At 36.2% G+C, this 26304-nt stretch overlaps 3 protein-coding genes across 3 annotated transcripts in view; 2 read left to right on the plus strand and 1 right to left on the minus strand.

Moving 5' to 3' along the window:
• The window catches only part of LOC133843299 (dual specificity tyrosine-phosphorylation-regulated kinase 1A), a 34694-nt gene extending 19297 nt beyond the window's left edge, over window positions 1-15397 (minus strand). The window contains exon 1 of the mRNA XM_062276803.1: window positions 13579-15397. The gene's annotated coding sequence lies outside the window, so the exon portion shown is untranslated. The remainder of the gene's footprint in view (window positions 1-13578) is intronic.
• A 3003-nt stretch (window positions 15398-18400) lies between these two features.
• On the plus strand, window positions 18401-19645 carry LOC133843683 (chymotrypsin-2-like). Its single transcript, XM_062277330.1, has 3 exons — window positions 18401-18670; window positions 18734-18999; window positions 19053-19645. Exons 1-3 carry the CDS (start codon window positions 18432-18434, stop codon window positions 19340-19342), a joined length of 795 nt encoding a protein of 264 aa, XP_062133314.1. The 5' UTR covers window positions 18401-18431; the 3' UTR covers window positions 19343-19645.
• Window positions 19646-20026: 381 nt separating this feature from the next.
• Window positions 20027-21012, plus strand: LOC133843682 (chymotrypsin-like elastase family member 3B). Its single transcript, XM_062277329.1, has 3 exons — window positions 20027-20285; window positions 20356-20621; window positions 20676-21012. Exons 1-3 carry the CDS (start codon window positions 20047-20049, stop codon window positions 20969-20971), a joined length of 801 nt encoding a protein of 266 aa, XP_062133313.1. The 5' UTR covers window positions 20027-20046; the 3' UTR covers window positions 20972-21012.
• Window positions 21013-26304: the final 5292 nt, after the last annotated feature.

A 26304-nucleotide genomic window follows, 5' to 3' on the forward strand; every position in this document is an offset into this window, starting at 1 on the left:
AGCTGCTGCCTTTTTGCACCCCGGCTATGAGAATGAATTTCTGTTTTCGGTTTGAGTTTGAAATGGAGACGACATGAAAAACCTTTTATCTAAAAGTGTCCGCTCCACACCGACCTCGGAGCCCAAAAAGATGTCTGTATTAGCCCAGACAACTGCTGCAACTGCAACTGGAAATTAAGCGGCAGACAATGGCAGAGAACAACAACTAAAACACACGGCGGCTCAATAATTTGTGGTTGCAACAGAATGGAAAGAAAAAAGTGAAAAAAAAACACAGAGAGAGAGAAAAGAAAGAAACCAAAACCCAAAACCAGAGAGATGGCCGAAAAAAAAGAAGAACGTAGCAAACATTCAACGTTGAGTATTTGTTGCTCTGCGGCCAGCCGCTAATTTAGTTACTAACACCCGCCTCAAAGTTGTGCCCCAGTGTGCGAGTGTGTGTGTGTGTGTGCGAGTGTGTGTAACCCTCATGTACCTGCGGTTTAGAGACGCGGCCAGAACCCAAACCAAATGCAGTTAACTGTTTCGTGTCTGATGGAAAATGTGTAGAGACGCCGTCGACGCCGCTGATGATGATGGCTAATTAGTTGAGCAGTTGCCCCTTCTACCCAAAAAGGGAGGAAAAATAAAAAATATATACGAGTATATGTCTTCATTGCTGGTAATAGTTGCGCAGTTAGTCGGCTCTGTCCCATGGTTAACTCGACTGTCCCATTGTTGAGTGAAAATTGCTGCACATTAAATCGCAAATACTTCTCGAATATTTTACCAGATATTCAACTCTTTCTTTCTTTCATTTGTTTTTTTTTTTTTTCGCCTCGTCTGTAACCACAATTTAATTGCTCTAATAAAAGTCGAACAATTTTTAATGCTAACGTGCACACATTTGGGCCGCAATCTACATTAATCAGCATTGGGACAAAACCAACAAAAACTGACCACTGAAACTCTATAGATAGAAATGTACTATATATAAATAGCCGATAGATGCGTATCTCTTTAATTACGTGCTGTCTGTTTGTGGTTTTTGGGGTTGAAAAGGCAGTCGACACAATCGAATCGCTTTGTGACTGCCTGCTGCCTGCTTTATACCATAAAATAAAAGCGAATAAAGTGCATGAAAATAACCATCAAAAGGGCCAAGTTGAATAAACTACGCGTATAATTATCGTATATAGGGGAACTGTGACTGAACTCTATTGAACCTGTAACCTGACAAAATCGTAGGTATTGAAACTATAATTACAGGCTAAGGATGATACTTTGATAATAATATTTTAATATTATTATTATTGAAACTATAAGGATGATACTTTAAGGATGATACTTTCATTTTTATTTTGTATTTTTATTGTTCACAGTTACCAATACAAAATATTGTGTTGAAACTATAATTTCCGATTAAGGATAAAACTTTTATACTAATATTTCAGTTTTATATTACATAATTTCAAAAATACAACATTACAAAAATGGTAACAAATTTATAATCTAATATAATTCCGTACTTATAATAATGCACAATATTCCTTTAACTTAATCAAATATATAATTCAGAATGAAAGACACATTTTTAAAGCCAAGACTTTGATGTTTGCTAATCTACTCGCTAACTATTTCAAGTTAATATTCTGGAAATTTCAACATCATTAAATTAGATAATCATATAACGTGTGCACATTCTAAACCCTCTCTCTCTCTCCCTTTGGCTGACCCTTTATTTGTTTCGCATTTTGTATGCTTTCTCTCTGGCATTTTTATAGGTTTCCACTTCATTTTGGCAACCACAGAAGCCTTAACCCAAATCCAATTGCCAAATATGCAAAGGAGTATTACATTTCTTGGCTCATCGTACCTTTTCACCTTTTTTGGCTCACAAGTTCTTGCACCTGTCTGAAATTAAATGCGGAGTCTAACACCTAACCACACAATAAGTGGTATGAGTGTGTGTGTGTGTAAGTGTGTGTTTCTATTTGTTTTAATTTGAAACAAGCACAAGCCGCAAAAGTCGCAAAGTTGCAAAAGTTGCACCCACGCATGTCCGAGGCCAAAAACCCCTCAAAAAGCAGCCTTTGGCAAATGATGCGTGAAATTCAATACAGTCAACGCACAAGACAAGGCAAGGAGTAGGGCGTAAGGAAGGAGAGAAGGGTTTGTCTTGGTTTGTTGGCTTTGGGTTTGGGGTTTTGGTTCTTGGTTTAGCTATGCCGTTTAGTGTAAACACAAAACCACAGAAAGCATTAAGCGACTTGCTGCCAGGATCAAATGTTTGTCTCTGTGCGTGAGCGTGTGAATGTGTATGTGTGATGGAATGAACTCAAGGATAAGCACACACATACGCACACACATGGACAAAAGACAAGTGGCAGCGAGCTGAGAGGAAATGGGAGGAGTCGAACTGACTAAGTGTTTCTTGAGTTTGGCTGTTTGTTTTTCGCTTCCTCGTGATGTGTGAAAAGGCATCAAATGGCGTTAAAAATGTTTAAGTACACACGCAGAGAGCGAACAGGAGAGAAATGCGGCAGGAGCAGGAGTTTTGCTGTTGGGTTTGGATTCGGGTTCAGTTTCGTTTCGTTTCGCTTGCTCAATGCTGTGGCTGTTGCTGCCACATATAAATTCCATTGATTGTCGCACAGTCGTTTTGTATGACAAGTTGGCAGTTGTTGTTGTTGTCTCTCGGTTGTTGTTGTCTTGATGTTTTTGTACCCGATAACCATAGGATAGAAGGGTTTTATCAACTTGTATATGTTTGTGAATTGGTTGACAATGTGGAATATTTGGAACTGTAGTATATTTTTAACGTTATGGTATATTTTGTACTCTTGTCAGTATATTGCCTTGTTATCTTAATGATTTTTCACCCGCTATCTATACAATAGAAGTGTGCTATAACTTTGGAGCTACAGAAAATATATGTATGTATATATATGCGATCTTATTAGCTAACTGGTATATTTTGAACTTTATGGTATATTTTTCACGTTATAGTATATTTTGTACTCGGTGGTATATTTAGAATGCCATGGTATATAGATATAACAAATGCAACCTACGGTATATTTTTAGTATATTTTCGGTATTTTAATTTGGTATATTTTTAATAAAACACCGTACTGTTTTACTTTTATTGAAATTGGTTAGCGGGTATATCACAGTCGATCACACTCGATAGTAGCTTTCTTACTTCTTGTTGTCTCTGCTTTTGTTGCTGCGTTGTTGTATGACTTCTGTGCTTGCCACGCCCGGTTTTGCGCTGCCACTCACCTGCCAAGCAAAAATTGTGCCCCTCGCCCGCATGTCACATAAACCGCAGCAGCAGCAACAACAGCAACTCTTCTGGCTCTCCCTGGCGTCCCTTGCTCCTGCCTTCGACCCCATTGCTCAAGTGAAGTGTGAAGCGGAAACCAAACAAAAGCCGCCTAAGACAAACTGCAGGTAGACACACTCAGACTACGATTTCAGTCCCCTTCCCGCTCTCTCTCTCTCTCACTCTGTGCAGCTTCTTTTGGTATAAGCAAATTTTAATATGCATATATATACAAAGACATTCCGCAGAGTGCTGACTATGTGTTCGTCTTCTTCTTCTTCGGCTTCTTCTGGCGATTCTCCAAGTGAATCGTCGCTTTGGCTTTTCTCACTTCCAAGCTCTGTTTGTTTGCATTGTCATAAAACAAAAAGCAGCAGAGGCGAACATAGAAAAATCTCAGCGGAAAAGAGCTGCAAATAAGTTTTGGTCTTTTGTCCGGCATTTGCTGTACCTTTTTCACACCTTCCCATCGCAATCACACTCTCGGTCTGTCCCCCCCTTTTTTCTCATACACACACACACAGTGAAACCTTTTACGCTCCACAAACTATCCGAAAATATTTTTTGGCGCCTGTATTCCATGTCCTCCTTCTGCACTTTGCCTCCCCCATTTTTGGCTCGTCGGCCTTTTTATTTGAGTTGTCGCTGTTGCTTACTTAACAACTTGTCGCCTCGCCATCATCACACGCCCCTTCCCCCAGCCCCCCTAAACTGGCCTCCCTCCATCCTTAAACCTGCCTCAGTTAGAGGAAAATATTGCCATGTCCTTTGGGCAACGGCATAAAAACTTGACACGGGCTTCACTCCAGTTTTTTTTTTGGCTGCTGCCCTCTTTTCTTTTCGTTTTTGATGGTTTCTTTTTCGTTTTTCTCCTTCTGCTTTTTTTTTGCTGGGCTTTTTTGCATAACTCGCTACAAATTTCTTTCACACTGAGTGGGGGGGAGTAAAAAGGAAGCGAGGGGAGCGGGAGCGGAACACGTTTGAAGGGTCGTCGTTGCCTCGTGAGGGAAACTAATTTTTTGACACGCGCTCAACGTTTTGCACTCTTTTTCATTTTTATTCTCCCACCTTTTTTTTGTCGTTGTTGTTTACTGAATGACTTGCAAAATTTGTTAAGGTAGAAAATTTGCTGTTAGCTGACAGACAACAACAACAACAACAACATCAACGAGAACAACTGAAAAATTGACAACAAAAAATGCTTCGAATTCTTCATTTTTTGTTTAAGTATAAATAAAATGTGCAGTGAAGCGGGAAATTATACCTGTTATTAGAAATTCCTTCAGCACAACGACAACAAAAACAAAAACGAAAAAACTTTGAAAAAGGTAAAAATGAAGTCGGAAAACATTCTTGAAAGAGTGGGAACGAGATATTAACTGACAGCGAAAGGTGGAAAGTTTCACCAACAGATTGTTAACAAAATGGGGAAACTACTGCAGAAATAATTCAAGATACGAGAAACAATAGAGATTAATAATTATATATAATTAAAGTGAGATATTAAATGACAGCAAAGTTTAACAATTTTTCTTAGCTTGTTTTTATAAGAAAAGAAATAATAAAAAAAAGTGACAACATTTCCATAAGATCATTAAATTGCAGTTAATTTCTTTCAGATATTAAATACATATATCTTTTAAAATTATAGTTCATAAAATTAACAATTGGAAAGAAATTAATTAAACATTTTCAATTAATAATTTGTTTATTTGTTTTCATTTTTAAAAGATAAAGTAATCAAGAAAGAACACATTAATAATATTTTTTAATTAACAATATTCTTTATTGACTGCCAAAATACATTCAAAATTTAATCATTGTAAAAAACTTTTACCATTTTTAAGGAAGTTGAAGCAAAGCTTTTGGTGCAGCATTAGAAAACTTTGCTGATTGTGTTTTAGAAACAACAACAATAGAAATATTTACACACACTTCACATTTTATGGTTTTCCTTGCAAAATAGTTTTTGGGCGAAATCTCGAACAGAACTTTGCTTGGCAATTCGAAACTTTTAGCTCCTCCAAACACACACACACAAAACACACACACAACACAACACGTGGCTAACATTTCAACCTGTTATCCTTTCAACTGTTCAAAAAAAAAAAAAAAAAGCGATGAAAAAAAATGCCAATCTCCTTTTAAGCTGTTGAACAAAAAAACTTTCACTTTGTTGCAGCATTGAAGGGGAACAGGAAAAAGAGACAGCTGAAAAAAAGGACGAAAAACGAGTGGAACGATCAACGCTAGAAGTTTAGCACCGGCAACAATGGTAAAAAAAAAACTAAAAAAAAAGAAATGAAAAGAAAAGAAAAGTTCTAAAAAGTTGCCGTATTAAGTCCATTTAACCCGCCATTGAACTTTACGCCTCAACGGCCACCTAATGCAACAAAAAGAATGCTAAAGGAGTTAAAAGAGATACAGAGAGATAGAGGAGATGAGGCAGGAGTGTGAGAACTGGGAGAGGGAAAAGAAAATCTACGCAAAACCGACAAAAACTAGCAAGTTCTTAAAAACTTGCCACTGGCAGCAACAACAAAGTAAATGAGAGCAGTGTGAAAAAGACGAAAGCAGAAACAGCAGCGGGGGCATGCAACACGAGGCAAATGGACAAGAATGGAAAATGAAAATGAAATGGAAAACTTTGTGGCAACAATTTTGGCAGCAACAACAACAACTAAGCGTTCAATGCAAGAAAAAAACGATAAAGAAAAGAAAATTCAATAAAATAACGCTTTTGTCTGGAGGAAAAACTAAAAAACTTTTGGCTACGCCACGCCCAACTGCGTGACGCCTTCCCTTTCCCCTTGCGCACAGTAACCACAAAAGTATTTGCCAAGTGTGGCAGCAGGACCTGGGGACCAAAAAGGAAAAAGGAGCCAAAGGAGTTGGTGAATTGTGGGTTGACACTATTTGTACTTAAAACAGATCTATTGCAGTTGCTGTTATTGTTGTTCTTCTTCGCTCTCTGCTTACAGTTGATATGGATAAACATTTTCGTTGAAACAGCAGGCGAATAGGTTCTAAGGAACCTTTATGTTGCAAAAAGAATGGTGCATGAAGGTGGCAACAGAGTGAAGAGGGAGGGCCTGCAAACTACAATGTAGGATTGCACATTCTATTTGCCAGCAAGTAGAAAAAACTGGTGCCTCAACTGAGCACACTGCATTATGCTGCAAAGGCGTAGTTGGAAAGGGATCGTTATATTAACAATTCAGAGAGAAAATATATAACAGCTATATAATAGTAATTCATAATGATGATTATTTGGTATTAATCACAATACTTACACAATTTGAAGGGAATTTAAGAAAGTATTAAAGATTGTTATGTGTAGAAAAGTTAATTATTTATTTATATAATTTAACCCATATAAGATCGTGTTTTAAATTATTGCAGATTTAAGCAGATTAGTTTCAAGAAAAATAGAGTAAGGAATTACTGTAATATGTATTTTTTTCTTAAGAATTAATCATTTAAAAAACTTCATAAATAATGTGACACTTCAATAAAGAAAATGCACATTGTAGTAATAGTCTTAAAGCAAGGTAAACTTTCATAACTAAATATTTTGTATTTTCCTTCTCATAATTGACAGAAAAATTTGTATTATTTCAACAAGCAAGAAAAGAAAAATTGATTAGCGTAAAAAAAGTTGTATTTATATTATTAAATTTTATATTAATTATATATAAATTGTAAATTATATAAATAAATAAATTCAGCTTCAAATTCTAAAAAATATTATGATTAATACCAAATTATTTTGATTTATTTTCTTTTAGAGGAAGAAGTTATTATTTTTTATGGTATTTAATGAGTTAAGATTAATACAAAATACACAAACTTTCTGCAAAAGCTTTCCTACAACTAATACCAACTAATTTTTTTCTTTTTTAACTTAAGAATTCTAACAAACCCTCTGCAAAAGCTTTGTAAAATGTCTTTCAAATTACCAGCAACAAAATTGGTTTTACTTACAGCTAAAGGAAAAGCTCTTCTCAATTGCTTAGCCCCATTTAGCGGACGCCACTGTTGACAATGCACAACTAACTATTATCACAAGATAAATGCCAGTCCCAACCCAATCCACAGCACTTCCCCCCTCTCCGTACATAACTAAGGCTTATGCTGAGACAAGCAAAGGACCCGTCTCCCTCTCTTTTTCTCTCTGATGCTGTGCTGCAGCTGTGCAGTGAACAAAACTGTTAAGCCTTCCAGGATAAGGCCATGCGGAACAAAAAGGATGATAAACTTGTGCAACCTGCATGATGGCTGCTTACTCTCCTTTTGCTACTGCTTCTTCTTCTCCTTTTGCGCGTTGATTGTGGCATCTGCTGCTGCTGCTGCTGTGGCAAGCATTGCGATTGCGAGGAGAGAGAGAGAGAGAGAGAAAGATGCCATAACGCCGCCTTGGAATTTTAATAGAGCAAATTTCAACGCAAAAATGCGAAGCGGCAGCTTGTCCTTATTTTTCTTGCGCTGGCAATAAAACTTCCAAATGAAGTTTAGTAAACTTTTTAAATGCCTTCTTAGGCGTGGTCCCCGTCTAAGTCGAAGCAGCAGCAAGACAAACGAACAGCATAAAAAACGGCAAGTGAAAGACATTAAATTTAAAGATAACACGAATTACAGGTAAAGTTCAAGTTGGAATTATGGAAGAGCTTGAACAAGCAATTTTAAAAGATCAACTCTTTAAATCTGGACTAAGAAATCAGCTATGATAACGCTGAGCATTAATGATGTTGTAAGGCTTTTAAAAGATAAGCTTCGAATTATAAAAGAAGAAGAACAAGTGCTTCAAGAAAGAAATTTACTTATAGCAGGTAAAGTTATGCCAAGCATTATATAAGAATTTAACAAAGATATTTAAAAGATAATCTGTCAAGGGTTACAAAATGCTAACCATTAACTAACTTTCATTTAGAAACATTAATTTAGAATTCACTTAAAGCATTAAAGTATAAATGCAACTCAGATAAATATTAAATGAGACATATAAAACATTTAAATAAATAGACTAAATAAAGTAGTGCTGCATTTATATGATCCATTTAATCTGAAGGTCTTTGCAATCAGCGCCTTCAAGAAAATGTAGTGTTATTTTAAATTATATTAAATAGTTAAACTATTATTAATTAAAAAGAATGTAGCCATTTAAATTAAAAATAACGACAGTTCGGTCAGTTTAGAATCCAGACGTTCGATTAACATCAACATATTTTTAAAATACCAAATTAGATTAAAAATATATTTGATTTCAAAAATAAGCATAAAAATAAAGCAGTTAAAGTTGTGCTAAGAACTATAGAAGAAATTGAACCTTATCAGACTTTATAAATATTAAATTATTCAGGTAAAATTCAGGTAAGAATTCATCCTATACTAGAAGCCACTTAAATTTAAAAGAACAGAAAAAGACAGTTCAAATCTAAAACTCTAGACCCCAAAAGCCAAGTCACATTTATGTCGCTGAACTTTGAGAAACTTTTGTGAAAGAGCCGATGATGTAGAGGATTTTAAATGGCATTTCCAACATTATGATCAGCCAAAGGGGGCGTGTGTTGCGCCCACTAAGCGCTCGGCACTTGTCTTAGGCTCTCAGCCACAATGCCTAAAAGCCAAAGCCGAAGCCAAATCCAAAGGAGGCGTCCAAATAATGATGACAACGCCTACAAAACAACCAAAAAAGACGCCCACGATAGACCACACCCACGCCTACGCTTTAACTTCGACTTTGAGTTCGACTCTGACTGTGGCATCTTCATCTTCATCTCCAAATGCTCAGTGCAAAATGCTAAATGGCCCCAAAGGACCTTGCTGAGCAAAGGACGCGCAGCTCTCGGCCAGCTTTTTGCAAATTTACGATTATGATTATTACAAGTCAACGTTTTTTTTGCGCTTCTTTCCTCTTTCTACCTCTCTCTCTCTATCGTCTCTTGTTTTTAGCTCGTTGCGAGGGTTGGCCAAGGGTAGTGTGTGTGTGTGTCTGTGCTTCTATGTGTGTGTGTGTGTGTGTGTTTGTATGCGTGTGTATTTGTTTGTTTGTGTGGGTGGCTCTGCTTGGTAGGTGAATTCGCAGCTTTGGCATTTGGACAGCTGCTCCAGCAGAAGAAGTGCAAGAATGCGTCAAAGTATTTTAGCACTTTGCCACAAGAAGCAACGAGAAAAGAGTGGGAAATGGGGGGGTGTCTTAAGGGGACAAAGGGAGGAGAGGGGACGCATCGCTTTTTGCTGGTCGAGCGGGGCTATAACAAAATGTACAAGCAAAGTTTTCGGGCCAAAGTTATTACAACTCTAGGCGTTGTCTTGCCACATTGCTGCTGCTGCTTACTGTTGCTACTTGGTGGCAAGAGCCATTGACCTCCTTCAACGGCAAACTCCCCCTCCCCCCATCTTGTGCTAGCAGAGCAGCCCCTGAAAATCCACAAATTCCATGGGGCATAATAAACGTAAGATAAAAGTCAAAAAAGGGACAAAAATTATATAATAAACTGTACACCAAGTGAAATTATTGTATTTTTGTTGCGGGTAACGCCAAACTTGTCGAAAAGGGGGACGTGGTAAAGAAACCGGAAGAAGGGGAGAAGAAAGCGAAGTTGAGATGCTCTTCAATTTGATGTAACTAATATAAAACATTTTTTTGATGTGCAGCCTGTGATGCCTGCAATGTTGTCTGCAACTTTGTGTACAGGTTGATTTTAATACCCTTGTGAATAAAATGGGCAAAGGGAAGAACAAAGCTCAATGCTAAAGCAGCAGCAGAGAAAATAGAGACAGACATCGGAGTATAAAGGAAGTTGGGCTAAGAATGATACTTGAGCAAAAGTTTGCTTAAAGCTGAATCAAATGCTCATTAACTATTAACTAAATAAAGCAACTGCTACATGGATAAACAATGTGAACAGAGTTATCGTAGACAGCAAATAAATGTGAAATGACAAATAATTAAACTAAAAACGTAAATCACTTTTTGAAGTCAAGATTTTTTAAATAACAGCAGTAATTAATAGACAAAGTATAGTAGACAAATTGTCTAAGATAAAAAAGGGAATTTTTACTAGTTGCAATGAGACCAAACTATAAAAATTATACGTCAAATTTAGTATATTTTAATATTATGTAAGGCTTAAGATTGGTAATTTCTGCACAAGTTTTAAGAGCTGAAAATTCTACTCATATTAAAATTACCAACATTTTAAAACTTGTAAAATCCGAATAAAGTATTAATATATCATACAAATACATTTTCAAAACAAAATTTTAGTTACTATTATTTAGCAGTTGAGATCTAAAATGAAAAAATGGTATTAGCTTACCAGAAGTTTAAGATGCGTCTTTAAAAGATAAGTTAGGATAGGTTCGGAAATGCAAAAACAAATAACAAGCGAAAGGCTGAAATCTGTGCTTGCAAATCCAAGTTAAAATGCTCTTATAATTACATAATTATTCTACAATCCTTCAGTTTGATAACTGTTTTGACTTTGCCACTTATTATCCAACTTATCAATCTGTTTATCTTCCACCGCAACATATTGTTCTAGGGTATCTCATAACTGGCATATTGCAGTTGAAAAATGTTGGCGAAAACTTTGTTATGCGAGACATTTTACATTTTGATATCGCGCAGGTACTCAAAAAAGTTTAGCTGCCTCTCAGCTCGAGTTGGTCGGGGGCTGGGCTTTTGGACACACCTACACACGCACACACACACTAATACAAGCACACACACACACAGGTATAACAATAACTCAGCTCGCTGGGGCTTATCAAGTTGGGCGCATCGAATTCGGTAAAATGTAAAAAATAAAAAAAAAACACGAAAAACAAAAAAAAACGAGACGAGAGAGGAAGACACAAAAAATACCAACGAAAAATACCAAGCAAATCATAAAAGCATGACGACGAGCAATTTACGAAAAGCCAAATACTCTGTGAGAGGGAAGCCAACGAGAGATTCAAATCAAGAACGTGCGCCGTTCAGAAAACAGAAACCGAAAACCGAAAACAGAACTTGCCACATCTGAATAGAGAGTCAGTCGATTTAGACAAGTAAGTAGGTAACTACTTATAAGTGTGTAAGATAGATAGATATATTTATATATACACAGAGTTTATTGCGTTGTAAAAACAAAAAGTAAATGATTAATGATGCGCCGCATTTCACTTTTCTCAGCTGCTGCTGCCCCTGTGGCAGCAACACACACATCACACAACACAATTGAGATTCGAACGCAGTTGAGAACTATGTGTGTAACGAGAATTGAAATTGTTCAAGTTGAGCTTTGATTGCCGCTTTCTAAGACGGCGACGCAGTGCAGTAATCACTTTGTCATTGCCATCATTTTTCAGCATCAATTGTTGCAGCCACATGCGGCATAAATTCACTTTTCACTCAACGCCGCATTTGCTGTCTAATGGAATTGAGAGATACAGACAGACAGAAAGCAAGACAGAGCCTCGTTGTCTGGTTTACCCTTTTGGGAGCATCGCATCGCATCGTGTTGCATCGCATTGCGTTGCGTTGCACTGTCAGTGTCCAAGTGGCACATATGGACAACAAGTCGATAGGTTCTTGAAGTGAAGAGACTTCCCTGGAATTGGCTTTCGAAGCTCACAAGCCCTGGTCGCTCTTTCATGTACCGACTTTAGCTGCCCAAAACTTCAGCCTAGAACAAAAGATCAAAGCCACAACAACCACAACAACAAGAATCGAGAATCGAGTTGCTGGAGTCGCTCTCTAACAAGCCACAAGAACTGCGGCAGAGTGCCTCGCTTATTGCTGTGCATAATCGAAAATGTTACGCTAAATGCATTGCATCGATCCGTGATCCATGAGCAATAATGGGAGCGTGCAACGAATTGTGGTACGCAAATGTTGAAGCAACTTAGCGCCTAGTTATACCAAAGGGCAACTCTCCCGCTCTCCCTCTATCTATCACTCTATCTCACTTACTCTTTCGCTGACAGCAGATTGATCTCTCATTCTGTTGTTGGCATCCTGCAGAGCATTTGATCAAAGCACGAAGCACGAATCATCAGCCAGCAGTCACTTCATAACAATGTCTTCAACAACAACAAGATGATGCGTAGAAAAGAACAAAGAGCAAATCGAATACTTTTGAAGGATTGAGTTAAGTAAGAGGGAGAAAAAACAAAGTTCCATTGGGGAATATTTGTATGTCTATTAGAGCTGGCAGAGAAAGTAGAATTTAATGTTTTGACTGGAATTCTTCAATTGATTGAGTAAAAAGTAGAACAAATTTTAACAATATTTTATTCTACTTTTAATTTCCAAGAAGTTGAAGTTTTATTTGTTAATAGGAAATTTAAATGGTTATAAATAGAAGAATTTTTATGCTAATAAGAAAAAAATATAAGAAGTTCAAGTCTTTGCTAATAAGAAATTGATATGATTATAAATCTAATTTTCTGATATTATTTCACAATTTTACTTCGAAGAAGTTGAAAAATTTTCTACTTTAATTGTGTTGTTTTTTTTTTCTATAAAAGTATTGTTTGCTTTGAATTTAAATATGCCAACTAAAGGAGTAATTTAATCGAATTTTTTCAATTTTCAATAAAATAAAAATTTTAGAATATTCCATTTAGAAACATAGAAACAAGTTTAAGTTGTTTGTTTGTCTATTTTTTTAGTTAAGAAATATTGAAGAAGAAATTGTTTGCCAGTACGAAATTTAAGTAATTGTTATAAGCATATTAAGTTTAGTGTATGTTTTGTGTTGAGAATCAATTGAGTTATCATTTCAGTTATTTATAAGAAACTGTCTTTATTGTGGGTAATTTCATTCATTCGAATTGAAATAAAAGTCTCATCAATATTTGTATTTCTCTTTGAGGCTAACAACAAATTAGTGTCTTTGACAACTTCACAATTTTAAGGAAGAATACGCAAGATACTAATAAGTAAGTTTTTCATAGATTAAAGACGGGAAAACGCTTAGTATTTAATGCTCTTTCAATTAGAAGTCATTTTATTATTAAGCCAAAAACTTCTGTAATTCGCCTTAGTATTAGCCACAAGAATGTCAGAAAATTAAACAGCGTTCACTTCTAAGTTGGCTAATAAAATCTTACAATGTCGTAACTAATTCCTTGTAATACAATTTCTCGATCTTTTGCCCAATAACATTATGATTCATTTACTAGCTAAAACTATTCAAAGTCTGCAACGGTTTTTATGAGCTGGCTTTGGCAGCAAAACTTGCGGCTTAAAATCAAGTCAAAATCAAGTCTATAAAACTCACCTGCTGCAGTTGTTGTTGTTGTTGTTGCAGTTGTTGATGTTGCAGTTGTTGCCAATTAGCCGCTTGTTGTGGCCAATTGGAATGTGGCAACTGCCTTGAATTGTCTCCTTCCCAATACTGTTGTTGTCCTTTTGCTTTCACACGCGGCGTCAAATGTAATCCCAGACTTGAGTGCCGTTTAGTTTGCTGCCAGTTGCAAGTTGCAAGCAAGGATAACGGTAATTAAACCGCAGGCTAGCCCGTTTCAGGGGGGACGCCATTGCATGCACTATGATTGTTGTTGTTGCTATAGCTGCCTCAGCAATTGTTGTTGCTGTTCTAAGTGGTTGCTGTTGCTGTAGTTGTTGGTAGTTGGTTGTCGCTGGGTTATTGGCCGCGCGCCGCTTTGCTTGACACTTTTCAAACTTTTTTCGTTTGGTTAGTTAAACAACTTTTTTTCTACACACACACACCTACATATATACACTCACACACACACACTTACACCTGTGCACTCTCACACACACCGATGCACTTGCAGTATGCGCTAATTTTTTTCTCTTCACTTTTTTTTTTTGCTTGGCTCTTTTTTTACACTTTTTGCTTGGCTTCGCGTTGTAAATCTTTTGCTGAGCGCTGTTTGCTTCTTCTTGATGTGGTTGTTGTTGTTGTTTTAAAGAAATTCTTTTGCTCAATGGCAAAATGTTTGGTCGTCGTTTCTTATACACGTATTTGGCTGGGTTCTGTGTTTTGTTGTTGTTGTTGTTGTTGTTTTTTGTTGCCGGATCTCCTCGTGTTCTGTGGCGCTCTGACTCTTCCGCAGAAACAAGCTTACAACAAGCTTGGAAGCAGGTTGCAAGCAGGCCGGCAGGCGGGCAGAAAGGAGGAGAACAGGAGACGATGGAGATGACGACGGTGTTGGTTGGTTACAGCAATACAGCTAGCAATCTGCAATCTGTTTGTGGCATTAAATCAGTGAACCAAGACGCGCAGCCAGATTTGTTTATGCGGCCTCGCCTTGCCTCGGCTTCAACTCCAACTCACTTGCAAGCGTTGCAAATTTGTATTACAAATCAGCACTTACAGCTCAATTAACGTGAATTTTCTTCTCTTATTTCTTTTTTAGGTATATTTTGGCAACACCGACACCGATTCACTCACAACACTTCAAAAGAGAGAGAGAGAGATCACATAGATCACAAAATAATTTCGAGGAAATTTCGAGGATTACGTTTTAACTTTTCTTTAGGCCCACAAAATTCTCTTAAGTTGTTATTTAGTTGTTTGTTGTGAACTCCGCGAACCGGTTAGCAGACAAAAAATGTTGTTATTATTATTATTGTGTGTTGTTATATTTATTCGTAGACGTCGTCGTCGGATATTTCGGTGTATTATTGTCCGGCTTTCAGTACCGCACGCCTCGACGCTTCACAGTGAACAGAACAAGTTGCGAGTTCGAGCCGCTGCCTCGCTTGCCACTCACTGCAGATACATTTGTTGTATCCATCGGATATTAAACGGTCTTCGCAACATCGAACATGTTGCAACGTAGCCAGGTTCGTATTTTATCTTTGCCACGCGTGGAACGTTTTGGGAACTCTGAAACACACTCAATTCCCGATGAGTGGAAATTTCGGTTGAGTCGAGTCGAGTTCAAACCACGAGTGACGGACGGCAGCAACTCGGTCAGGTGTTAGAGCCGTGACCGCGACTGTTGCTGCTGCTGATGTTGATGTTGCTGCTGCTGATGTTGCTGCTGATGTTGCTGCTGCGGTTGCTGCCGCGTCTAATTGTGAATGATTTATGTGGGTCGTCGCAGCGAGCGCATTTCTTGGGCCAAAAGAAAGTGAGCTGCACGAACTTTTGAATGCAACAACATCACAGCAAACTCCACAATTGAAATTAATATCACTGAAGAAAAACAATAAGCAGAAAATATATGTTAAAATCCTTTAAGGTCATTGGCTTAACAACAGAGATGGAAAACTATCAAACGAGATGAAATATAAAAATAAAAGACATGATAGAACCAGCAATACTCTAAATTTCTACAAGAAACAAAAAACAATTGGAAAGTTGCAAACAATTTATAATATTTTTATGATTAACAGATCGTTTACGCAATGCTGAAAACTCAATTCAACTTAATTGAAAATGTTATTATAATAAAATGTTAATCCCACTTTGTATACAAAGCTTAAAATATCTATAAATCTAACAATAAGAAAATATCGTAATTTGAATTTAATCAAATATAATTATATAACTAAACTTATAATACAATAAATGGTTTTAAATATTATGTCAAGCTTTCTCATTTTATTATTAAAATTGCTTTTCAATAATTAATATGCAATAAATATTTAAATATGATTAATGAAGTATAAATAACGCAAATATTATCTCTTATAAAAAATACATAGTTGCAGCAAATTTAAGTTCAAAGAAATTTAAGTTAATAATAAAATAAATTTAAGTTAAAACAAACAATAAAAATAATGCAATAACTTATTTAAAAAATCCAATAATAAGATATAAGCAATTATTTGTGTTAGGAAAAAGAAAATCAAAATTGAATACATGCCTTTTTAATGTAAGGATGTCTAAACTTCTTTCTTCTTTAAAGCTAAGAAGCCTTATAAAACTATGTAAATTAATAAACAAATAAATAAATACTAATATTTGGTTTCATATTGATTTATAGTTTAATTTAGTTCTCCATCAAATTGCTTTATATTTTTCATATATTTTTTCCTGAAAATATAGTATATTATTCTTAGATTGTTATTTTGTGATTCCTCAAATTTAAGTTGAAAAAAAAAATTAATTAATTGTACAAGTTATTTAAGAAATAATTTTATTGGTTGCTTTGGTAGACAATCTAGTATGTTTTGTGTTCTTTGGTATATTTTGATCTAGTGTTTGTCGCTATACCAAATATATTTATTTTACTATCTTTTGATTCAATCTTGTAATACTTGAGTACTTTTTTGATGAAAATTCTTTTAATAATTTTATATAATTAAAAAAAACTAGGTAAACAAATATAGTAATACTCTTTACTGCTACTTTAAAGTACTAAATATTTCCTAAGCTATATTTGAAAACGTGCCAAAGCATTCAAAACAGTTCTGTAGTTTTACTAATTCATAAGTTTCTTAGTACTGTTAGATAAGCGTTCAGTTCATTAGCTGATAAGCATATTCAAGGCTTTGGCATAAGCAAAAACACTCGCTCTAGTGTAGTATAATAAGTGGAGAGTGTTGTGCACACACACACAATCACACACTCATAGGCGAATAGTCGCAGAGTCGGAGTTGAAATTACCGGGCGAGTGACTCAGCTGATTGTGAGTGTCTGGCAGAATTCGCGTAGGTGGAACAGTGGACAGCGACAGAGGAGGGTCATGGGAGTTGGCCACAAGGGCAAAGGACAGCACTGGGGCAAAGGAGACGAGGCAATAGCTGAGTGCGCGGAATGCGGGGAGCTGCTCTCGAGTGCACCTGTTTTGCTATGCAAAGTTTACCAGCTCTTTCAGGTGGCTGCCATGGAATATTCAATGCGGAAAAGGACACGAATGCGGACGCGGACGCGGACGCGAACCGTCCGTTTCATTTGGTCTAATGTGCAAAGTTGGCCCTGCGAGCGAACGAGCGAAACCACAGTTGACCCCATGCTAGCACATTAAGCTGCACCGAATGGGCTTATAAATACATAAATACCCGGCGCACACACATGCAGACACACACAGACACAGACAGCGACAGACACAGTGGAAAAGCCGCTGCCACAACCACAGACAGAGTTTAGAGAGTAGTCTATTAATAGTCCTCATGGCAGCTACTGTGAGCCACTAAAGAAAATTGCAGACGAGCACTCTATGCTAACAACAGAGTTTGTAAATCGCCAACATAAAATGAACAAAGCTAAATCCTTTCTTTCAATGATTAACACATTTAAGGCATCAATAAAGTAAGCGATGCATCTATAGAGCTGCACTTAAATCTGGAGAGTATTGACAGACTGAATTAGAGAACAACTTTATGGACAACAAACGTTTAGATGAGTTTGTCTATGAAGACTTCCAAAAAAAATCGGATAACAAGCGCAATTTTAAAGATAAAGTCATGAATTTTGCTATATTCATATATAACAACTATAGTAATTGTGATTCCTGTAAATTTGGTTGCAATCAGATAAAATTTGTCGAAGTTAGTAAAGAAATACTTTTGTATGGACAAAAACGTCTACTTACCACTGACAATCTGGTATATAGTATTGTGTCGTCTGTGGTATATTTTGAATGTGGCACTATATCGATATACAAAATATATACTTTGGTATATTTGCAGTATTTTTGTAGTATATTCTTTTGGTATTTTTTGAAATTTATACCGCATTTTTCTTTGCTTTTATTTAAAATGGGCAGCGGGTATCCCACAGTCGAGCACACTCGACTCTAGCATTCTTACTTGTTTCTATTGTTGTTGTTCTTGGTATATTTTAATATTTTTTAGGTATACTAATTTTTATTTACGTTCTTGAATGTTTATTAAACAATCTCAATATGCACCGACTCGTTATTACTTAATTTTTACATGAATGCTAATGAGTATTTCCAAACAATATATTGCAAACTTCAAGAATTACTTCATACTCATATTTCCATTAAAATAAGTTCTTACTAAGGTATTTGTATATTTGGCCTTATCTATTTTAGGATACTATAAATAACTCAAACTTCACAAAATTGTTACCCGTCAAATAGTTTACACAACATTAAACAAAGTGTAAAACAAACTCAGTTACTCTACTATATATAAGTATGGTCGTGCCTTAGATTTGTCAGTCGCCCTTTAACCAACCATTTCGCCATGAGTCAACTTAAATGGCAGCTGATCATCGTCATATTTCTATTGTACCAAAGGAGTCTCAGCGCCCAAGAAATTCCTTCCAAACGCATCGTAAAGGGTTTCAATGCAGATCCTAAACAGTTTCCATATCAAGTATATTTTACAAATCTGGTGGATTCCCACCTTGACAGCGGTTGTGGTGGTGTGATAATATCAAATCGAATTGTTCTTACAGCTGGTCATTGCTTAAGCAGAAAATTGTAAGTGGAAATTTTATCTCAATATATAGCCCAAATAATCAAATTTTATATTTTACAAAAAAGTGATGCTGTCGAAATGTACTTTGGAACTGTGGACAGATCCAATAAAAGGGAAGTCGGGCAACAACGATTAATAGTAAAATCAACAAATATTGTCGTACATCAAGATTATCAAGCCCATCCATATCTCAATGACATAGCTCTCATAAAACTTCCAGCCGATCTGTTATTTGACGAGTATATTCAACCTGCCAAGTTACCCGATGCAAACGAACTTTATGAGAACGAAAGTGCTGTTGTATCTGGTTGGGGACAAACTTCGTTCAATGGTAATACTATTTTTAAGTCTAACCTATTTTTAAAAATATAATTTGTTTTACAGGTCCTCAACCAAATCACCTGCAGTATTATAATGTTACTGTGTCTTCAAACGAGGAATGTAAAAACAAATTAGTACATCGGGTATTTCCGTTATCATATATCTGCTTGAAGCCAAGTCAAAGTACTCCATGTTTTGGCGACTCTGGTGGTCCATTGGCAATTCGGAATGATGATGGAAGCCACACTTTACTGGGTCTAACATCATTTGGAATAACGAATTGCGAAAAATATTCACCTGTTATTTACACCCGAGTATCATCGTTTTTACAATGGATAAAACAATATGAATGAATAAAAAATTTTGAAAATAATGAACAACTACTTGTATTGTTAAGTACTATCTCCGGGACAATATTTCCGTCTGTCCTATATCTCGGAGACTATGAGCTATAATTTTGTCATCGTTACCCGCATATTATGTTGGGTTTAAATAATAGCCTTCTGTATATATTTAATTGAATATTTTAAGAATAATATTGCACTGTTTTCCTTTTATTCAAAATTGGTAGCGGGTATCAAGGAGTCGAGCAAACTCTAATGTAGCCTTCTTGCTTAATATCAAATATATTGTACTCCATATTTAGTACACAATAATTTAGCATTTTTATTCTTTTTTTAATACTGAGGTTATTTTTTTTTACGTTTATCGAAAAAATTTAATATGTACTAATACGTTAGTACTTAATATGAACATGAATGCTAATGAATATTTCCCGACAATATATCGCAGATTTCAAAAATTGCTTCATATTCATATTTCCATTAAAAGAATGTACAAACGTATTTGTATAATTGTAAAAGTTGTGTAATCTATTTCAAATTACTATAAATAACTCAAACTACATATTTGTACAAAATTGTTACCCGTCAAATAAAATGCTTACATAACATTAAGCAAAGTGTTAAACAAATGTAAACAATCTTAGTTGCTCTACTATATATAAGAATGGTCATACCTTTGGATTCGTCAGTCGTTCCTTAAAACTTAACCAACAATGAGTAAAATTATATGGCAGCTGATCATCATCACATTTCTATTGTACCAAAGGAGTCTCAGCGCCCAAGATACTCCTTCGAAACGCATTGTAGAGGGTTTCAATGCAGATCCTAAACAGTTTCCATATCAAGTATATTTAATGATTCTGAAAGACTCCCATCCTTTCACTGCATGTGGTGGTGTGATCATTTCAAATCGAATTGTTCTTACAGCCGGTCATTGCATACCCACCAAATTGTAAGTTATTGTAAAATGTGATATAAAATATATAATCTAATCTAATCAACATTTTCAATTATTAAAAAAGTGATGCTGTAAAAATTAACTTTGGAACTGTGGACAGATCCAATAAAATGGAAGTGGGACAACAACAGTTGATAGTAAAAGCAAAAAATGTTTTCGTACATCCAGAATATGAGCTCAATAATAAACCCAATGACATAGCTCTCATAAAACTTCCAGCCGATTTGCTATTTGACGAGTATATTCAACCTGCCAAGTTACCCGATGCAAACCAACTTTATGAGAACGAAAGTGCTGTTGTGTCTGGTTGGGGTACAACTTCGTATAATGGTAATATTTTCTTTTTAAGTGTAACTTATTTTCAAAATATAATTTGTTTTACAGGTCCTCAACCAAATCGCCTGCAGTATTATAATGTTACTGTGTATTCAAACGAAGAATGTAAAAACAAATTAGTACCCATTATTAGTATATTTCCGTCATCGTTCATCTGCTTGAAGCCAAGTCGAAGTACTCCATGTCATGGCGACTCTGGTGGTCCATTGGCAATTCGGAATGAAGATGGGACCCACACTGTACTGGGTGTGGCGTCATTCGTTTTTGGAGCGTGCGAAATTAATGCACCTGCTGTTTACACCCGAGTATCATCTTATTTACAATGGATAAAAGAATTTGAATGAATCAAAAATATAAGAAATTGCAGGGACAAGTATTTTTACACCCGCAACCCAAAAAATGGAAGGAAGCACCTCCGACACTATAAAGTATATTTAAAAGGGTTTATTCGCATATCCGTCTGTCTTTCTGTCTATATGTACGTCTGTCCTTATAATTTCGGAGACTATAAGATGAAACGAGCAAATTTAAGGTTGTTTTAAATAATCATAGCCTTTCGGAATTGGTATATTTTAAGACTAATGCCGTACTAATTTACTTTTACTGAACATGGGTAACGGGTATCTTAAAGTCGAGCACTCTCGACTGCAGATTTCTTACTTCTTAATTTTTCCACATTCAAGCTTTTTGCTATTCTATATATTTTTTGTAATTCGTTTATTTGTAAAAATATGTAAATATTTGCTAATCAAATATATTTCTGAAAATTTATATTCTAATTCCGTATATATAATATTAAAATCAATACCAATATTTTACCACTTTATTTAATTTAACATCCATTATCCATTTCTTAAAGATTCAAACTTATCAGTTGCCTCAACTCCTAACTTTACCTAACAAATCCCCTGACAACTCTGACGAATTGCAGATGGAAAATCCCTTAACAAATACTTAAATATTTGACAATATTTCCAGATTTAATATATTTAATCTTGAAAGCCGTATGTTTTCTTCGACTGCTTAAGGGGTTGTGCTTTAGCTTTGCCATTTCCATTACCATTTTTTTCTATTTTCCTCTTCACTTTTGCGAAGCGAACAGAGAACACACACTGGTCGTATCTCAAATGCTTTCCATAACAAACAGACGACGAGTTGCGACGAGTTGGACAAACCGGCTGACACTCAATGCTAGACAAGTTCAATGCCATGGATGGGCATCAAAGCAGCGATTGCACTCGGGACACGCCTCGTCTCTGCTGCCTCTGCTGCGCTGCGTCGCATCTGCTGTTGCCATCTGACAGCCACGAGAGACGTCGTCGAAGCTGCCGTAATGCTTGGCCAGAGCCTTGGAATGATTTATGAGAAATGGCAAAGCGCAGCGCCGAGACGTTTGGCTGTGGTTGACTCTCTGTGGCTGCGGCTGCTGCTGAGGCATCAAGCTAAAGCCTGACGCCAAGAAGGTGGAGCGCCAAGACAAACAATTGACATTTGATGGATGCGTAACTCGTGCATTCAAATGCAAGCTGACAACGAACAGAGGAATGAGAAGAGAGTGGAGAGTGGTGAGGCAACATAAATTTGACAAGCGACTGGACGCCAGATGGACACAGCTTGTCGCAGGCGTCGGCTAATTGTTATTGATAATCACAGTTGACGCTGACGCAGTTATGTCTCTCTTCAAGTGGATCCGAATGTCTCCGTTCTCGATTAATTAGTCCATCAATAAGGTAAAGCAGGCGGAGGCAATGTCCGCCTCAAACCTCAACGACCTCCATCCTCAGGAGGCCCTAATCAGATGAGCTTCCACACAAGACACAGAGTGAGTGAGCGAAAGACAGAGAGAGAGAGAGAGAAAGAGAGGCCTTTAACTTGAATTATGTTTTGGCATACTCATTGTCTGCAGGCTGTGTTTGGTTGCCTGCAAAATCACGGCTCCATCCTGCGCCTAACTGCAAACAAACTTCTCTATTATTGATTTATACCTTTCAACGATTCTCTGTATTTATCATGAGTGCAAGCCACATTTATCATTAATAATGCCGCAACGACTGACTCCGGCAGCGGCAAAGGCAATGGCAGCGGCAACAGCACCGGCAACAGCAACAGCAGCAGCCACAGCATCAGCATCAGCAACCGCAGCCACCGTCGCCAGACACACAAAGTGGTAGCCCAAACGAGCGGCAGCCCCCCAAGCATCCGCATCTAGGCAGCTGCTAGATTCGATTCTAAGCGTGCACAGTGGTCACAGGCTTATTGTAATGGCAATTGGGAATTTCTTGATGATCAATTAAATTTTTACGTAGTCATTTAAAAAAATCAATAAATAATCAGAAAAGAAATAACTATTGATAGAAAATTAGAAAGGAAAATAAGTGAGGTGTAAGATAAGTATTAATAAAAGATCATAACAACAATCAACAATAATGTTTGAGAAAAGGTACAAATTCCAATACTAAATACATTATGATTGTAAAAGCTAATAATTTTTAGATTGCAAAAATTGGAAACGATTCTTATCAATAAGAAATGCTATTGCAATTTGTTAAACAGTAATGCAATATGCAAACAAATGTTGGAACAAAATGAGTGAATTATTAAAAATACCAACAATCTATTGAGCACATTTTGCAAAGAATCAAACCACAAGGAAACTACACTGGTAAGTTTAAAATAAAAATCTCACGACAGCTTAGGGAAATTAGAAATTGAAATAAACTAAAATGCTTATAACCCAATCCTAAAATAGAAGATTATAATCTTCTTCCAAGAATGGAAAAATCTAAAAATTGAGCCAGGAAGCCTAAAAACCTTATTTCCAAATTTTTTTTTTGTAAATAAAAAAAATCTTAAAAATAAAGATTTGCGATCTACTTTTCAATCTAGATTTTTGTCTCTCTCTGTTTATAACTGAGCGTTCTAAATTTTTCAAGATTTCTACGTGAAGGAATTTTAAAGATACCATGAAAACATAGAATTATGTACCATTACTACAAATTAATTTGTATAACATCACATAAAGGATTATTGGGAAACATTTGCAAGACTTTAAGCATCGCTGAGATTATTATAGAGTCCATAATAAGACTACAAGGCAATGAAATTTGATAAGTCGACTAAAAAGCCAAACTGTTCATAACCAGTTAAAACGGGGCTTAAAGTCAAGAGAGCGTTGCGAGAACATCAAGTCAGAGGACTTATTAAAATGGAAATATGAAATTAATGTAAAACTAAAACATGCTTATTTACCAGCAGTTAATTATAAATTTATGCCCACTGTGCAACGCTTTAGCCAGGCAAACCAGGAGGCACCCCCGTTGAGCTGTTGCTGCTGCTGCTGATGCTGCTGGCTGAGGAATTGTGGGTCCATGGAGTTGACTGTCTGGCTGGTTGGTTAGAGTTGCGATCATTTTCCGTACATCATTTCTATGGTGTATTTATTGCCTGGTCGCAATGATCATCGCGTTCGCTGGGCCTCCATTTCCGTTCGTCGCTGCACAAAAGTTCAGGCCCAGCGAAAACGGACGAAGTCGACAACAACGACGGCGGCAAAATCCATTTTGGGAAGGTGATCTGTGGGATTGTGCTAATGTCAAATCAAGCTGTGCCCCCTTGTTATTTAGCCAGCGAAGGAAGAAGTTGCCAGTTGCAACTGTTGCTGCTGCTGCCGCCTGCAACTAAACTCCATGTTGATTTTATTGTAAATTGCATTAAAAGATTGCATATAAAGAATTTTATTTATCACCTCGGTTGTTAGGGAAAACGCTGTTGGAGACAAAAGTTCTTCTTCTCATCCTTGTTGTTGGCTGAGGCGGCATTGTTGCCGCTTTGCTGTTGCTTTGCCGTTGCCGTTGCTGCTGCTGTTTGTTATTGTTTGTCTTGGCATGATCTCAAGGTCTTTCTGTGGCAATTGGTTCTCTCTTAGCCCCCATCGAAGAAGGTGTCGCTTTTTGTTTAGCATTGCATGGCACCTTTATTTTTGTATTTGTTTTGTGCCCACTTCAACTTCAATTCTTCCCCCTCCTCCACCCCCTCCTCTTTGGCTGCTCTTCTGGCTGTGATCTTTGCCAAATTTGTAAATGTTCTTTTAATGGAATTTGAACACTTGCTCTCGCTGTGTACACCATAGGGTTTTTTTTTTGTTATGTTCTGTTCTGTTCTGTTCGATTCTGTTCTGTGCGCTGTGTGTTGTGATTTAAGTAGAACGCCTTGACTATAGGCAGACCTCTCTATGGTACGTCGCACTCCAAGTCGTACTTAAACTTGTACAGTCTGCTTGCTGCCCCGATCGATACATGGGGGCTTGTCAGTGTGACAATCTTAAGGAATTGCTGGCAACCACTCAGCCATGAAACAGCTACAGAAACTACAAAAAAGCAAAAATAAATGCTAAACACATTTTAGTTTTATTTGTAAGCACAAAGTGAAGGGTTACCCACCGTATGTGTGTGTGTGTGTGTGTGTGTGTAATCGGAGCAATCGAATCAGCGACCTTAACAGCAAACTATGCCGCGTCTTTGCTTGAGGATCGATTTCACAGAAGCTTGTTACATGTTGCCGGACTGCCAGATGCTGCCAGATAGAATACCTTGCAATTGGTTACACTTTAGCTCTCATCCTAAGCATGCAAATCTTAAGGTATTTTAAACGATTCTCTCTTCTCACTCCTGGGTTCAAATCTTTAAATCTCTGCAACAAGCCATCTTCAAATGTTCGCTCTCTAGCATTCTATAAAACTTTTCCTGCAAGTGCAATCCAAGTTCACCTGGAAGAATAAAAGGAATGAAAGTACCAAAATGTATAAAATATTTCATTTTGAAAAAAAATCATTAAAAAATACATCGAAGAGTATATTTAAAATATACTAAACAAATATAGCGAAAATACTAAAAATATACTACAATATATATATATTATATTTGGTACAACGATATACATTCATGCTTGACTGTGATATTTAATTTAAATAAAACATCTTTAATATGTACCAAATAAATATAGCGCAAAAAGTACTAAAAATATTCCAAAATGTGTATTTGTTGTAAAGATATACTTTACCTTTATAATATACCATAGATTATAAAATATATCAGATTTTCAACTAAGGAATTGATCCCAAAAATCTTTAAAATTATTCTTAGTTTAAGAGTTCGAGTAAAGTTAGAATTTAGGAAAATGCTACATATCTTACGAATATCAAAATTCATAAGAAGTCATTTAAATTATGCAATTCCAATGATGTTCCCAAAAACGTGTCTGGAAAAGAATCACGTTACAAAAACATCAAAAAAGGAAACTACAAAAACATACAGAAAAAAGTTTAGAAGATTGATCTATTAATAGCGAAAGTAATAATAAAATATGCCAAAGTGTATATTTGGCATAACGACATATGTAAATTGACAATATATCATAAATATATCATAAAAAATTTATCAACAACAAAAGAAAAGAAATAACTATAAAAACAGGGGTTAAAAGTTCAGTATTGAGAACATTAAAACTTTAATGTGCTAAAAATCAAAGTTTACTCTCAAAAATGTGCTAGTTTAGAAAATATAGAAACACAAACTAAGTTATTATATATGAAAATAAACTCGTAATGTTCATCCTCAAGGTAATGTTTTTAAATTCCAAAGCAGTTACTCAAGCGAATTTCAAACAAATCGTTTGCTTA

This window comes from Drosophila sulfurigaster, chromosome 3, assembly GCF_023558435.1.
Source record: "Drosophila sulfurigaster albostrigata strain 15112-1811.04 chromosome 3, ASM2355843v2, whole genome shotgun sequence".
Taxonomy (NCBI): domain Eukaryota; kingdom Metazoa; phylum Arthropoda; class Insecta; order Diptera; family Drosophilidae; genus Drosophila; species Drosophila sulfurigaster.

What these genes read in the sequence shown, in the direction of transcription:
- LOC133843683 (XM_062277330.1), top strand. Translation starts at nt 18,432, where the DNA reads ATGAGTCAACTTAAATGGCAGCTGATCATCGTCATATTTCTATTGTAC. An exon ending in CATTGCTTAAGCAGAAAATT is followed by an intron (nt 18,671 to 18,733) that starts GTAAGTGGAAAT and finishes TTTACAAAAAAG; the next exon opens with TGATGCTGTCGAAATGTACT. An exon ending in GGGACAAACTTCGTTCAATG is followed by an intron (nt 19,000 to 19,052) that starts GTAATACTATTT and finishes TTTGTTTTACAG; the next exon opens with GTCCTCAACCAAATCACCTG.
- LOC133843682 (XM_062277329.1), top strand. Translation starts at nt 20,047, where the DNA reads ATGAGTAAAATTATATGGCAGCTGATCATCATCACATTTCTATTGTAC. An exon ending in CATTGCATACCCACCAAATT is followed by an intron (nt 20,286 to 20,355) that starts GTAAGTTATTGT and finishes TTATTAAAAAAG; the next exon opens with TGATGCTGTAAAAATTAACT. An exon ending in GGGTACAACTTCGTATAATG is followed by an intron (nt 20,622 to 20,675) that starts GTAATATTTTCT and finishes TTTGTTTTACAG; the next exon opens with GTCCTCAACCAAATCGCCTG.